Consider the following 12116-nt stretch of genomic DNA (forward strand, 5'->3'; position numbering starts at 1 on the left):
TAAGAGACGTTAAAAATAAATAACAGATTTTTAATTTGTCATATTGAGTGATATATAGATATTCACATACAATTCAAATAATATTGTTTTACAACTTTTTTTATAGGATAAGTTTCTTTTTCTCAAAAACTTAAAGTTAACAAATTCTAATTTTTTTCACATTATATAAGTTTCTTATTTCTTCTTTTAAGATTATTCATCTCTGAAGTAGCTGAATGAAGAGTTTATTGTACATGAATATTCAATCTCATGGTTGAACACATGAATCCACAACTATGTCAAGTGTTTGAGCATTAACCTAAATGGAACAAAGTTTCAACTAAAAGACTTAATGAACACATCATTGCAAATATGCAATAAACTAACTCAACTTCAACATAGTGAATCCAACTATTGTCTTTAATCTTTAGTAACTGTGAATAATATATTTCGAATGTGATTATGAATGAAAGGAGAAAAAGAAGATGTATTTAATGAGATGTAATCTAACCCAAAATAAGTTGAAGAAAGTGTATTTTGGTTATGATTCTGAATGAAAAGAAAAGAAGAAGATGCATTTAATGGGATAAAATTTAATCCAAAACAAGTTAAAGAAAGTAAGAGAGAAGAATGTTATTTTGGTTGGTGATGTTAAAGCAACATGTAGTACTATAAATTTTGAAATTGTAATTGAATTCAAAGAGAGAAATCAAAGAAAGTGAAGTTAGAGTAAAACATAATTTGTTAACTATAACGTGAAAGATTAATTTTAGAGACGAAAATAAAACATTACATGATACATAAATATGAGATCATTTAGAGTTTACATGTCACTATTTAATATGATAAATTAACACTTTATTGCTTATTTTTAATGTGATTGATGATTATTAATTATAAAATTAATATTTTAAAATTAAAAGTTAAAGAACTTATTTAACCTAACATATTTTAAGAATTAAATTTTACTCTATTTTTTTAAAAGCACTTTTATATTGGATGAAATTTACGTAAGATTCATAACAATTTTGACATCTATCTATGGTCTTTACGTAAGATTCATAACAAATTTACGTAATTGAGGGACAAAATTTTGTCGGTAAATATTGTATTATTGACGGACACTTTTGAATTAATTTTAAATTAAAAAATAAGAAACATTGAATGAGTGTAAGTAAGTGATGATCTATTTTCCAACACTTTTGAAAATTTTTATTCTGTCATTGTCTTGAAATCAGATCATGAATCACTTTTATATTGATGGCAAGGATATTTATATTATAAATGGTCTAGCTGTTAGCAATAATATTCAGTAATTTATTATTAAAATTCTGTTAACATTTCTCTAATTTTTTTTAACCACGTGTATATTAGAAGTAACATGTTCGAGTACAGTAAAACTACTAAAAATGATTACATTTTTTTAGCATTTAATATATTTAGATTTACTAAAATTTACACTCGAAAATAAATTAAACCAGAAAACTTTTAATGAATTAATTCATGTGTTTAGTGATATTTTTTATTAATTAAAATAAAATTTATTTAATTTATTTTTATATTTTATTAATCAAGTCAAGATTTTATCAATCGGATTGTTATCCAAAAAAAATTATGAATTAAAGATTTGTATAATTATGAGTTACAATCAAAACGGTACTAAGCAGTGAATAAAAATTTACTATAATTTTTTTAATTAAAGTTTTAAAAATTATAAATAGAAATAATTAAAATAATAATATCTATTTTAAATTATTTTAATTTTTCATGCGTGACTACAACTATAAAAAAAAAGTGGTTTTAATATTGATTTCGTGCATCAATATGAACCTAATATATATTATATATTGATTCTTTCGTAAAAATAGGTAAATATAACTTATTTTAATACTCTTCATTAGTTTAGCATTCAAAACATTTATGATATTAAATCCTTAAAATATTAAAAGTAATTCTTATTTTTAAAACTAAATAGAATAATAATTTTGACGCCATTCAAGAGAGTTGTTTGACATCATAATTTTGTAATACCCAAATTGATATTAAATAATTTTAATAATTTATTTATTAAAAATATAATGCAATGTAAATAAGCAAAATGGTTAATAATGTTACTAATATATTTTAAAAACTGCTACATCTTATAAATACAAATTTTGATTTTACATTACTTTTATTTATTAAAAGACTCAATTTTTGGTTGACAAAATATATTAATTAGTTAAGGGTTCAAGTATTTGTTTATGAGATTATTTTAAAAACTTGACATGTCATAAATGTGTTAAAAAATGTTTTTAAAAGAATAGATTGTTAAAAATTTTTTTTCTAGTAAACAAGGTTTAAAGCCCAAACAAATACAAACTTAGGCCACAAAGTACCTATAGCATCCAAATTTAAGAAAGGGAGAAGAGACGAAAGGACCTCATTAAAAAGAGCAGAAGGCTCATCAATTTTAGGCTCTATCTTGGCTTACTAATCTGCATATTGGTTGGCTTCTCTAAAAACATAATTAAACTTAACAAATTTAACATTCCTAACAAGCAACTTGATTTTGATAATAACAAAATAAAATGGGCAGTTACAATGCTGAATTTTCGTTATTAAGAAATGACTATTTTGTAATCACATTCAATATAAACAAAATGAATTTTCTTGACAATAACCAGATGGATATCCCAATATAAACTTCAAAGCTCAGCAACAGTTGGATGACAAGGGTCCAAAGAATTGTAGAATCTAACAATAGAATTTTCATTTGTATCACAAATTAAGCCACCGCAGCTAGCTGAACCCAAGAATAAGGACACAGCCCCACAGTGTTGAGCTTTAAGTACCTATTCGAAGGATTCCACTTTACCAAGTCAAGATTTCTCCACTTAGCAGTGATCTTTTCCTTGTTCCTACAATAATAGAGAAAATAATCAATATCAAGAAAGATTTTATTCAACAAACCCTTATTATCTAGAGGTTGATTGTGGAAAATAACCTTATTTCTATTTATTCATAAATTCCAAGACACAATGCCAAAAAAGTGCTAGAAATGGGATAAAAAGGAAAGTTTTGTTTGAAAATATTAAACTCTAACAAGTTGGATAAACCCAAACTGAAAAAAGTAGCCTATTTATTGGGAGGGACAATATGATTCAAGATGTTGTTGGTGTCTAGTAATTCCTGAGTACATGAATAACAGTTTTAGGAGTCTCCATGCACCTGGTACAAACAGGATTAATAGCCATTTTCTGATTATACCTTTCTTCATTAGTAAGGAGCTTACTGTGGGCAATATAAGAAGGTGAATACTCTGGGGAGAGTCTCCCAATCCTAAACTAGAGTAAAAATCTTTCCATGATCTAGATTGGTTTAGCCAATATTAGATAAAAAATTGTAGACAGATTTTATGTTAGCAATGAGGTCACAAATAGTTATAGAGAGCAAGTTCCTTATTCTTATCTAGCTATCTTGTTGAAAAAGAGGAAGACATGTTCTCTTAAATCATTCTCAAGAATGGTTGATTAGCCAATTTAAATAGATGTTGGTTATTATAGACCCAATTATTCTTCTAAAACTGAATTGTCATGTTATCACCTAAATTAATACAAAATTTATATTATAAATTACTGAAAGACAATAAAAAGACTTGGCATAACATATAATTTAAAATGACTATTCTTATGAAATATTTTCTTACTGTTGTTTTTTTCACATTCATGCACAACATTCCGAATGATTATTGATTTTTCAATTAAACGTCATATACCCCATTTTTGAGGTGTATAAGATAGAAAGAAATGAGAGATTATAAAAGAAAGGAAAAATGAAAATGCGATGAATAATATTATGTAATAATAATAAAAAAATAAGACAGAAAAAAGTAAAAACAGTATAATAACGTTATATAATTGGGTAGATTATGGTCTCAATTTTTTAAAAAATTATCATGCAAAAGTTTGAGTGAAAGCAGGACTCAGACTATAAGTTAAGTTAAAATAATTTACGTCAATCAATCCATATACTAAGTGCTAGTTTATTAGGTTGTTTATTGTTCAATATATTATTATCTTAAATGATACACATAAAATATTAGTGTCACTAGTTTTAAAATGACAATTAAACGTATTGTGTGCATGGACATTTTACATGTAGTTGGCTCTTAAGTATTTTATTCTTTTTTTCAAAACTCTTAAATTTTAAGTTGTTTTTGGGTCAACATTAAAAGTATATTTATTTTCCTTTTTAAAAATAGTTTTCTATTTTTAAAAATAAAATATAATACAATAATTATATTTTATTTTTAAAAATTTATTTTTAAAAAGAGAAACAAAATATGCTCTAAGTTTTAAGTATTTTTTTTTAAGGTCAAATAACGTCAAGTTTTAAGTAACTTGTTGCTGTGGCTCGCGTAATCTTTGGGCCTTAATTCTTGAGCCCTTCACGCATAGCAAAGTTCAATAGACATAAAGTGTCCTTTTTTTTTTAACACTTTTTCTGGGCTTGAATTACTGATGTTTACGAAGACCTATTTATGTTTTTTGGGCAACACGAAACCTATTTGTTCAGACCAATAAACAAGACCCTCTTTGTTAATGCTTAATAGGTTAAAATGTTCTCTGGGCTAAAACACAAAAAAGCATAGTGATGTCAGCCCAAACCCAATATGCAACTTCATACAGGCTAGCTCAACAATTTAGTGTTGAAATGGCCTAAAAATAAAGAAGCTCAACAGTTTATTGCTAAGTACAATTTCTCTTTCATTTTAGCGCCAAGTGGCACAAAAAGACACCAACATTCCACATTATATTCTTCCTATTATTGTAACTTTGGGAATAACCAATGTCAACTAGCATTATGCTTAAGTCAGTATCTGTACGTCTTTCACCCTAAAATAGTAAAATCCTTTTTGTCTCCTTTACAAATGTAACCATCTCATTTATGTCAAACTTGCAACTTGACAGCACTGAAAGGTATATATGTTACGGACCAAAAAGATTAGGTACATATATGTTTTGATGGAAGAGAACCAAAGAAAAGGAGCATTTCATAGTTCTTTTAATTCTGAGAGAGAAAAAATTGCTTTGCCCTCATTATTTGTCGTCCATCCTTTTTTTTGTTTGTATGAAATATATACTTGTATTCTATATCATTTGCTTCCTAACATTCAAATATTCATATTACCCAACAAAAAGTTTTAAATGGAGGGTTGTCATCCCCGCCACGGAAGAATATAATATTGATACATCAACGTTCTTCAGAAGCTCTGAAGCGGTATTTTGGAGTGTAAAGGGCTTGCAAAATCAGATTCAAAGGTACCAACAAAGAAGGAATAACCTTTTTCTTTGGTGAAAAGAAGAAACCCTTTTCAGGTGGGAAGAAAAACTTGTATTAGAAGATAGAAACAGATTGTCATTGATTAGCCAAAACAAGAAAAAGAGAAAGTTTTATATCAAAGAAAGATGTGTGAGGACTCTATGATACGCATACTTTAATAATACAACATTGATGCCTCATGCCTTTTCGTTCCTCAACTTTATGGAATTCCTTTTATGTATCTTATATTAAGTGATCAACCATACTTTTTATGAAGAAACTAATTAAGATTTACGCCAGATCGAGAGAGAATGTTAATGAGCTCGATATGAATGAAAGTTATTCTGTGTAGTACCTATCGTCAGATCAATTTAAAATGTCATAAATAGAAGTGAAAAGAGGAGTCCCAATACATAACTATCAATTAGATTTTTAATTACTAAAGTGATCCCTTTTCAAGATTAGTCACTTCTCAATTCTCATAGAGGAATTCTTCAGCTTTAAGCTTATTTCTGTTTAGTTAATTGATTGTTGAACCCTCAAATTGGACCACCCTTATTATTATAGTAAGCCATACAAAAGAGAAATAAACGTCAATGCGTGTAATAAAATTGTACACGCAATTGATATATTTTATTTTTTATTTTGCTTTACGCAGTTGATTTTATCTGGATTTTAAATAAATTATTTTTATAAAAATTTTGATGTCTTTTTGAAGATTTTAGATCAATATATTTTTTGGTTTTTAAGATTTTAGATAAAAATTCAAGATGTTTATAAAAAAACAAAAGATATATTATCAAAACACCAAGTTTTATAAAGATCTCTAAGTTCATATACAGAATCAAGCAAAATTTGTCATCATTAGAATATATAAAAGTTAAATGACCGAATTGGCCCAATCAAATTGATCCGTTACAGTTCAACACATTTGAGTAATGTTTGATTCAACTAATACAATGGTTTGACCCCAGTGGTCCACATTTCCTTTTTTTTTTTTTTTGAAAATAGCGCGAAATGTTTTTATCTTTAAATTCTTCCAAAACGAAAGCTTGAAATTTTCAAAATTCGCAAAATTGTGACTGATAGTCGCTTGACTTGTTGCTGGGATTGATTTCTCTACCTTTCGATATCCCATTTATTCAAACATATAAAAAGTCATTCTATAGTATTCCTTTTGAGGATATTTTTTAAAGAAACTAGCAACCAATTTTAACTTTTGCAAAAAAAAAACATTAAATTTATCTTGTTTTAATTTTCTGCCTTTTACCAAATAAAAAAACTTACAAAGTTGTAATAAAATTTTAGTATATTTTAATTAAAAATGATAAAAAAATTACTTTTGCTTTAAATAGAACTCTTTATTTTTTTTTAGAGAACAATTCTCACATTAACAAGTTAAAAACAAACAAAAAAAGTATTTATAAAAAAGAAATAGGCCATGTATCTTAAATTCTTAAGGATCTATACAACTTTAAACAAATAAGCCACTTAAACTAAAAATATACTTACTAATTTTTGGGCATTCTTTGGTAAATTGTAAGGTTGGATGCCTTCCTTTTAAATATTTGGGCATTCTAGTTTGTATAAATCTCAGTGAGCTTTCTCTCAGCTCTTATCGAAGTTGCTTGAAAAATATTGATGGTGCGGGGAAATAAATATTCCGTTTTTGATGGCTTCATTTTTAAATCGTCATTCTTGTGTATTGTTCAATGTATTTTAATTTTTTAAAAGTTATATTTTAAACAAATAAATAATAATTTTTAAATAAATTACTATTTTTATCGGTACATATTTCACTTTGAATTTAAAGTCATCTTTATGAATAAAATTATATTTTATCATTATTTTACTTTGCTTTTTAGTTTAAATATATTTATTAAATATTAAATTAATAAACATAATTTTATTCAAATAAATATTTAATAAAAATAAACAAGTCGTAACAAGCTATAAACTAAGCTGAAATTAACAAATTTTACGTACTTTAAGTTTAAAATTTAAATTTAACTCATTCAAATAAATTAGTTAAATTTAAATAAATTTTCATGTTTTTCATGTAAAATCTATATATATAACCTTTAATTATTTAACTTTACTGGATTAGTTACATCCTTAATTATAGTATCATTTGTATTCCTGATATATAACCTTTTTGTTATATATATATATATATATATATATAAACTATCAAACCCTTTAATATCTGTGTGTGTGGTCAATATTTTTGGTTATATAATCCAATAATTTAAACTACCATGGGTCCCATCCAAATTTATAAGGATGCAAATGCACTACAATGTTGCCTCTATATATTAAGCAAAATAATTCAATATGTGCCAGAAATAAATGATAAGATATGATATGTTTATGCTTGCTTGAAAAGCCATGCTCGCGTGCAATCACTTGTAAACACTCAACTTGAGTACGTACGTTAATTTCATCCCGATTTGTGGGGATGCTTAGCTCCACGATATAGAAGCTCTACTTTTTGTTGTATTTAATGTTCCTTATTCCAAATACACTATTAGTCAATTATATATCTTGTAGCTATGGAAATAATTTTTGTATAATTTCAAATTGTTTAAATAATAAAACTGTACGTCTAAGATAGAGAATAATATAAACATGAGCATTATGATGAGAATAAAATAATTTTCATTTTGTAATTTTATTGTTTATAACACATTATATTTTGTATATCTATTCATACTAAGTAATCCATTTTTACAAACTATAAGTTATCTTTACGGGTTTAATTAGCATTTTAATGAACATATCCCTTCAATATTTTTAAGGACGGATTTAATTAAGCTTTCATTTTAAGGGTACAAAGTGCACATTCGATTTGATAATAAACCTGCTCTCACTCACTTTATTGCCAAAAAAAAAAAAAAACATAAAATGGTTGTTAACAAAAGTTTTATTTTTATTTTTTCTTAAAAATATTTTTTAAAATATAATTTTTAAAAATTAAAAACCACGATATGTAACCTGAAAATTGACAAGCTGAAAGACGAAAAATCAAAACAGCTAACGTCGTTTACAAATAAAAGTGGAGTGTAAATTACATTAAACAAAAGAAAAAGTGAATATAGTACCTCTTTTATTTTCTTTTTCACTTCGCCTTTGGCTTATATCAAGCTTACAATGGTATAAAATATATTACTACATCAACAAAATCATTGTCAGGAACAAAAGGCATTTAAGTAGTCCCATATCCGCTGAATTCTTCCATGTATTCGCTAACAAAAACAGCAACAAATTATCTAATGTCAAATGTCGCTGAATTTAGTATTTGTTCCTAGTCTCATCAAGCTCAAATAAATTAACAATTTGGGGTTATTAATTAATGTTGAAGCACCTGATTAATAATCTACAAGTTATATATTTTCTCTTCCAATGGTCACTAATTAATCATTTGCTAGCGCACTTCATTCTGCTTGTGCCTGGCCCAGCATTCCCAGCTCAACTTTGAAGGGTCACTTCGTTTGTTTCTTTTCTCACTTTTCCTTCTTTTCATCCTTTGTTTTCTTCAGCTTTTCTATTCACCACTGTGCCTTCACATTTGCTTCATCCTCCTTTTACACATGCAAATAGTTACATAATACGTCATCACTTCTCCACTGGACGAGTCTCTTTGGCTTTATCTTCTCTACCTTGGAAGTGCGCCTCTGAATGTAGGCGTCCAGCTGAAATCAGCAGTGGTTTCTGTTGCCACCGGAAATGTGCTTGAAATCGGTACCAAACACAGCCCTCGGCTTTTCAAATCTTGTTTTGGTCCTTCTGATTCGTTCACATCATCACAGCCCTTCAAACAAAGATACTTATAAATGTTTGAAAATATTCTCCCTTCCAAGAACTTGCTTAAAAAAAGCATAAACATATTTATCGTTAATATTATCTAAATCAGTACAGTCTTTGTCTAAAAATAAATATATGTTAATTATCAACATGAATATCAAAAGTTTAGATACAGTATAATGCATTAAATTAACCTATGATAAAGAAAATTAGTCTATATTAACAGAGCTTATTAAAAAATTGGGTTTAACTCATTTCCAAAGTTAGTTTAAAGGAGAGGATTATCCAAATCTTTTAAGTAGTATTTTTATTCTATTCCTAACCAACGTAAGATATATCAATGGAGGTAAAATTAACTACTACTATTTTTTTATGAGCTAATTTCCTACCGTTACTATGTATCATTTTTATTCGTTATACTGAATCCTTAACGAAGAATCCTACAGCTAGATATAAACATTTTGGAGTACCTGCTGCTGTTGAATGGGAGCTCCACTTTTCATATATGAAGTACTCAAAACCTGGAATTCAAGGCGTGGAGATTTAATTTTAAACACACAACATAAGAAAAGGCTTATGATAAAACTATATTTTTTAAGAATTTATATATGGTAACCAAACAGTTAGGGTTTTCTTTCAAAACAAGGTTCCTTAAAGGAAACATACATTGACTTGATCGTGAAGAAACTTGATGTACTCAATGGCTTCATGAAGAACGGATGCAGTGTCGGTCTGTTTAAGATCAACAAGAATTTGACATCTGGGTTAGCTTTAACTTTTTTTACCTTTCAACGTCTAAAGATAGTAAATGTTTCAATTTTATCATAGTCGTAGCCGCTGTGATTTTTTTTTAAAATAAAAAGTTGAAAGAGACATATCCGAAAAATTCACCTTTCCGAAAGGTGAAACCAATTGCTGAAGAGCAGTGACCCGGTCCCCTAGCTTCTCTTTCCGAACCTGTCCACACGTATATCAATTTGATTAAAATCTAAAGTGTAATTATTATGAAGGTTGAACAATCTTGCATAGTGAAAAAGGTTTGAGATAAAAATATGTATACGTATAATAACGGTACAATACCTTAAAAGTTGGTAATGGGGATGGAGTTTCAATTCTTGGCCTCTTTAATGCTGCTTCACAAACATTTTGCTTCTCCATTGATGCCGAATCTAGAGTTTCTTCACTCTTAAGCTGCACTTCAATATGTATAAATTATAGTCCCACATAGAAAACCCTAGACGTGAATATATTATAATTATGAACTCGAAATTTTATTCACACAAATATATACCTTGTTTAATAGAGAGCTTGGGCAATTGGGTTTCTCTTCAAAAGTTGGAGTTTGATACTGTGATTGTGATGAAGCAGAAGTACCTGCTCTTATGTCGTTAAGTGCCTCGGCCGAAGCATTCCAGAAAGGAGTATTGTTAGAAAAGTGAAGTCCAATAGGGTGTTGCTTTGCAATTGGTGTGGGCTTCAAAAAAGTGGAAACTTTAGACCATATTGGCGGTATTTCATTGGAGGGTGTCCCATAACTTGCTTTTGATGAATAGGACATGGGACGGTTGGTGAAAAGTGGGTGCTGTAGTTGTGGTTGAGGTTCATCATATAAGCTTTGCATCAACGTTGAAGGGCTACCATACGAGGCTGATCCAATTGGGAAACTACGATCTGATATCTCAGTGCTGGTTAAAGAACTTAGACTTCGTTGATATATGGAAAAGTCTTGGTTCATTGGTTTGAAAGTATCAACGGTGGAAACTTGGGTTCCACCACTAGTTGATGAGAAGCTCTTTGGGATCCAATCCCTTTGAATTTGTGAATTAGAAGAATCTATACCCGTTTCTTCTTGAAGCATGGAATGGAAATTGCTCTCTGACCTTCCATTACAACGACTATAGGATAAAAAATAAAATGACAAAATATAAGGACATGGGAAGGAATCCAATAGGGAAAGAAACAGTTAAGAGCTATAGTATACGCCATATATGCTTTGATAAGATGAAGTTCCCTTTTTCAATGAAATCAATGGGAAAAAGTTAAGAAAACTAAACCTTTTTCATCCTAGTGGAAGCTTTGGACCATATACTATAAACTTTCCACTCACACACAAGTTACATATAATTAAAATTGAAATTTCTCTCAAAAGAAAATATTAGCCAACATAATAAAGTATCATATTTTTTTTGTGATGGCCATATATGTGAAACTTACAATAATGGAGGCTGATTCCAATTCGCTGAAGATGGAGATGTGAGGCCAAAACCCATCATCTGTATGGTGGAATCTATCAATATGCTACCACTTTCACTGGCTGATTCACTCTTTTGTGGCTTCTGTGCATCAACAAAACCCAGGTAACTATCAGAAACCAAATTATTGTTAGTCTCTTCAGCAGAACACTTTATTGCCTTCAAATCCATGATATCAGAAGTTTGCCGAGTGCTATAGTTTCCTATATCATTAGCTGCAACAGAACAAGGTGAAGTTGAGCCTAGAGGGAAAACACTTCTTGTTGAATCAATACTACTCCACCAGTTTTCACCACAAATCCTAGCTTGAAACTCCTCAGCCATAGCAAGCTTTTATTTACTCTTCTGAGATTGCTGATATGTTTGTATCTTTGAAATTTGCTTCCTGAGTTACGTGCTCTATAAAAATGGTATCACACAATATAGGCTTGTTGGCAGAAAGGGTTGAAGGTTGAGTGATTTTTATATATGAAGCGGTTGGAAGGGTACGGAAAATGGAGATAACCGGAATCCGGTTGACATTACAACGCGATGATTGGACAAATGAGAGAGAGAATTTTGAATCATATTCCAATTCTTCTTTGTATGTGTGTGTGTGTATATATATATATATATATATACATGTGTGTGTATATATTACATGGCAGTGAGTTTATTTCTGTGATCAGCTTCCTTGGCCGTTTTGTGTTAAATTATAGTTATATCCCAAAGTTTGTGTTTTAAAATACCTTTCTAGTGGAAAATTTATGTTCCTTATGTGTGAAGGGATGTGAGTAT

General features: G+C 28.7%; 1 protein-coding gene across 1 annotated transcript; it reads right to left on the reverse strand.

Annotated features, from left to right (window-relative positions):
- Positions 1 to 8480: 8480 nt before the first annotated feature.
- On the reverse strand, positions 8481 to 11889 carry LOC113858356 (transcription factor bHLH112-like). The gene is made up of 8 exons (XM_027490973.1): positions 11302 to 11889; positions 10379 to 10982; positions 10168 to 10278; positions 9979 to 10044; positions 9754 to 9819; positions 9558 to 9608; positions 8943 to 9094; positions 8481 to 8864 (listed from the first exon to the last, which is right to left on the reverse strand). Exons 1-8 carry the CDS (start codon positions 11661 to 11663, stop codon positions 8846 to 8848), a joined length of 1431 nt encoding a protein of 476 aa, XP_027346774.1. The 5' UTR covers positions 11664 to 11889; the 3' UTR covers positions 8481 to 8845.
- Between the last annotated feature and the right edge of the window lie 227 nt (positions 11890 to 12116).

The sequence above is a fragment of the Abrus precatorius genome, unplaced genomic scaffold (genome assembly GCF_003935025.1).
Source record: "Abrus precatorius isolate BTA unplaced genomic scaffold, Abrus_2018 Scaffold2, whole genome shotgun sequence".
In the NCBI taxonomy this organism is placed as follows: Eukaryota; Viridiplantae; Streptophyta; class Magnoliopsida; order Fabales; family Fabaceae; genus Abrus; species Abrus precatorius.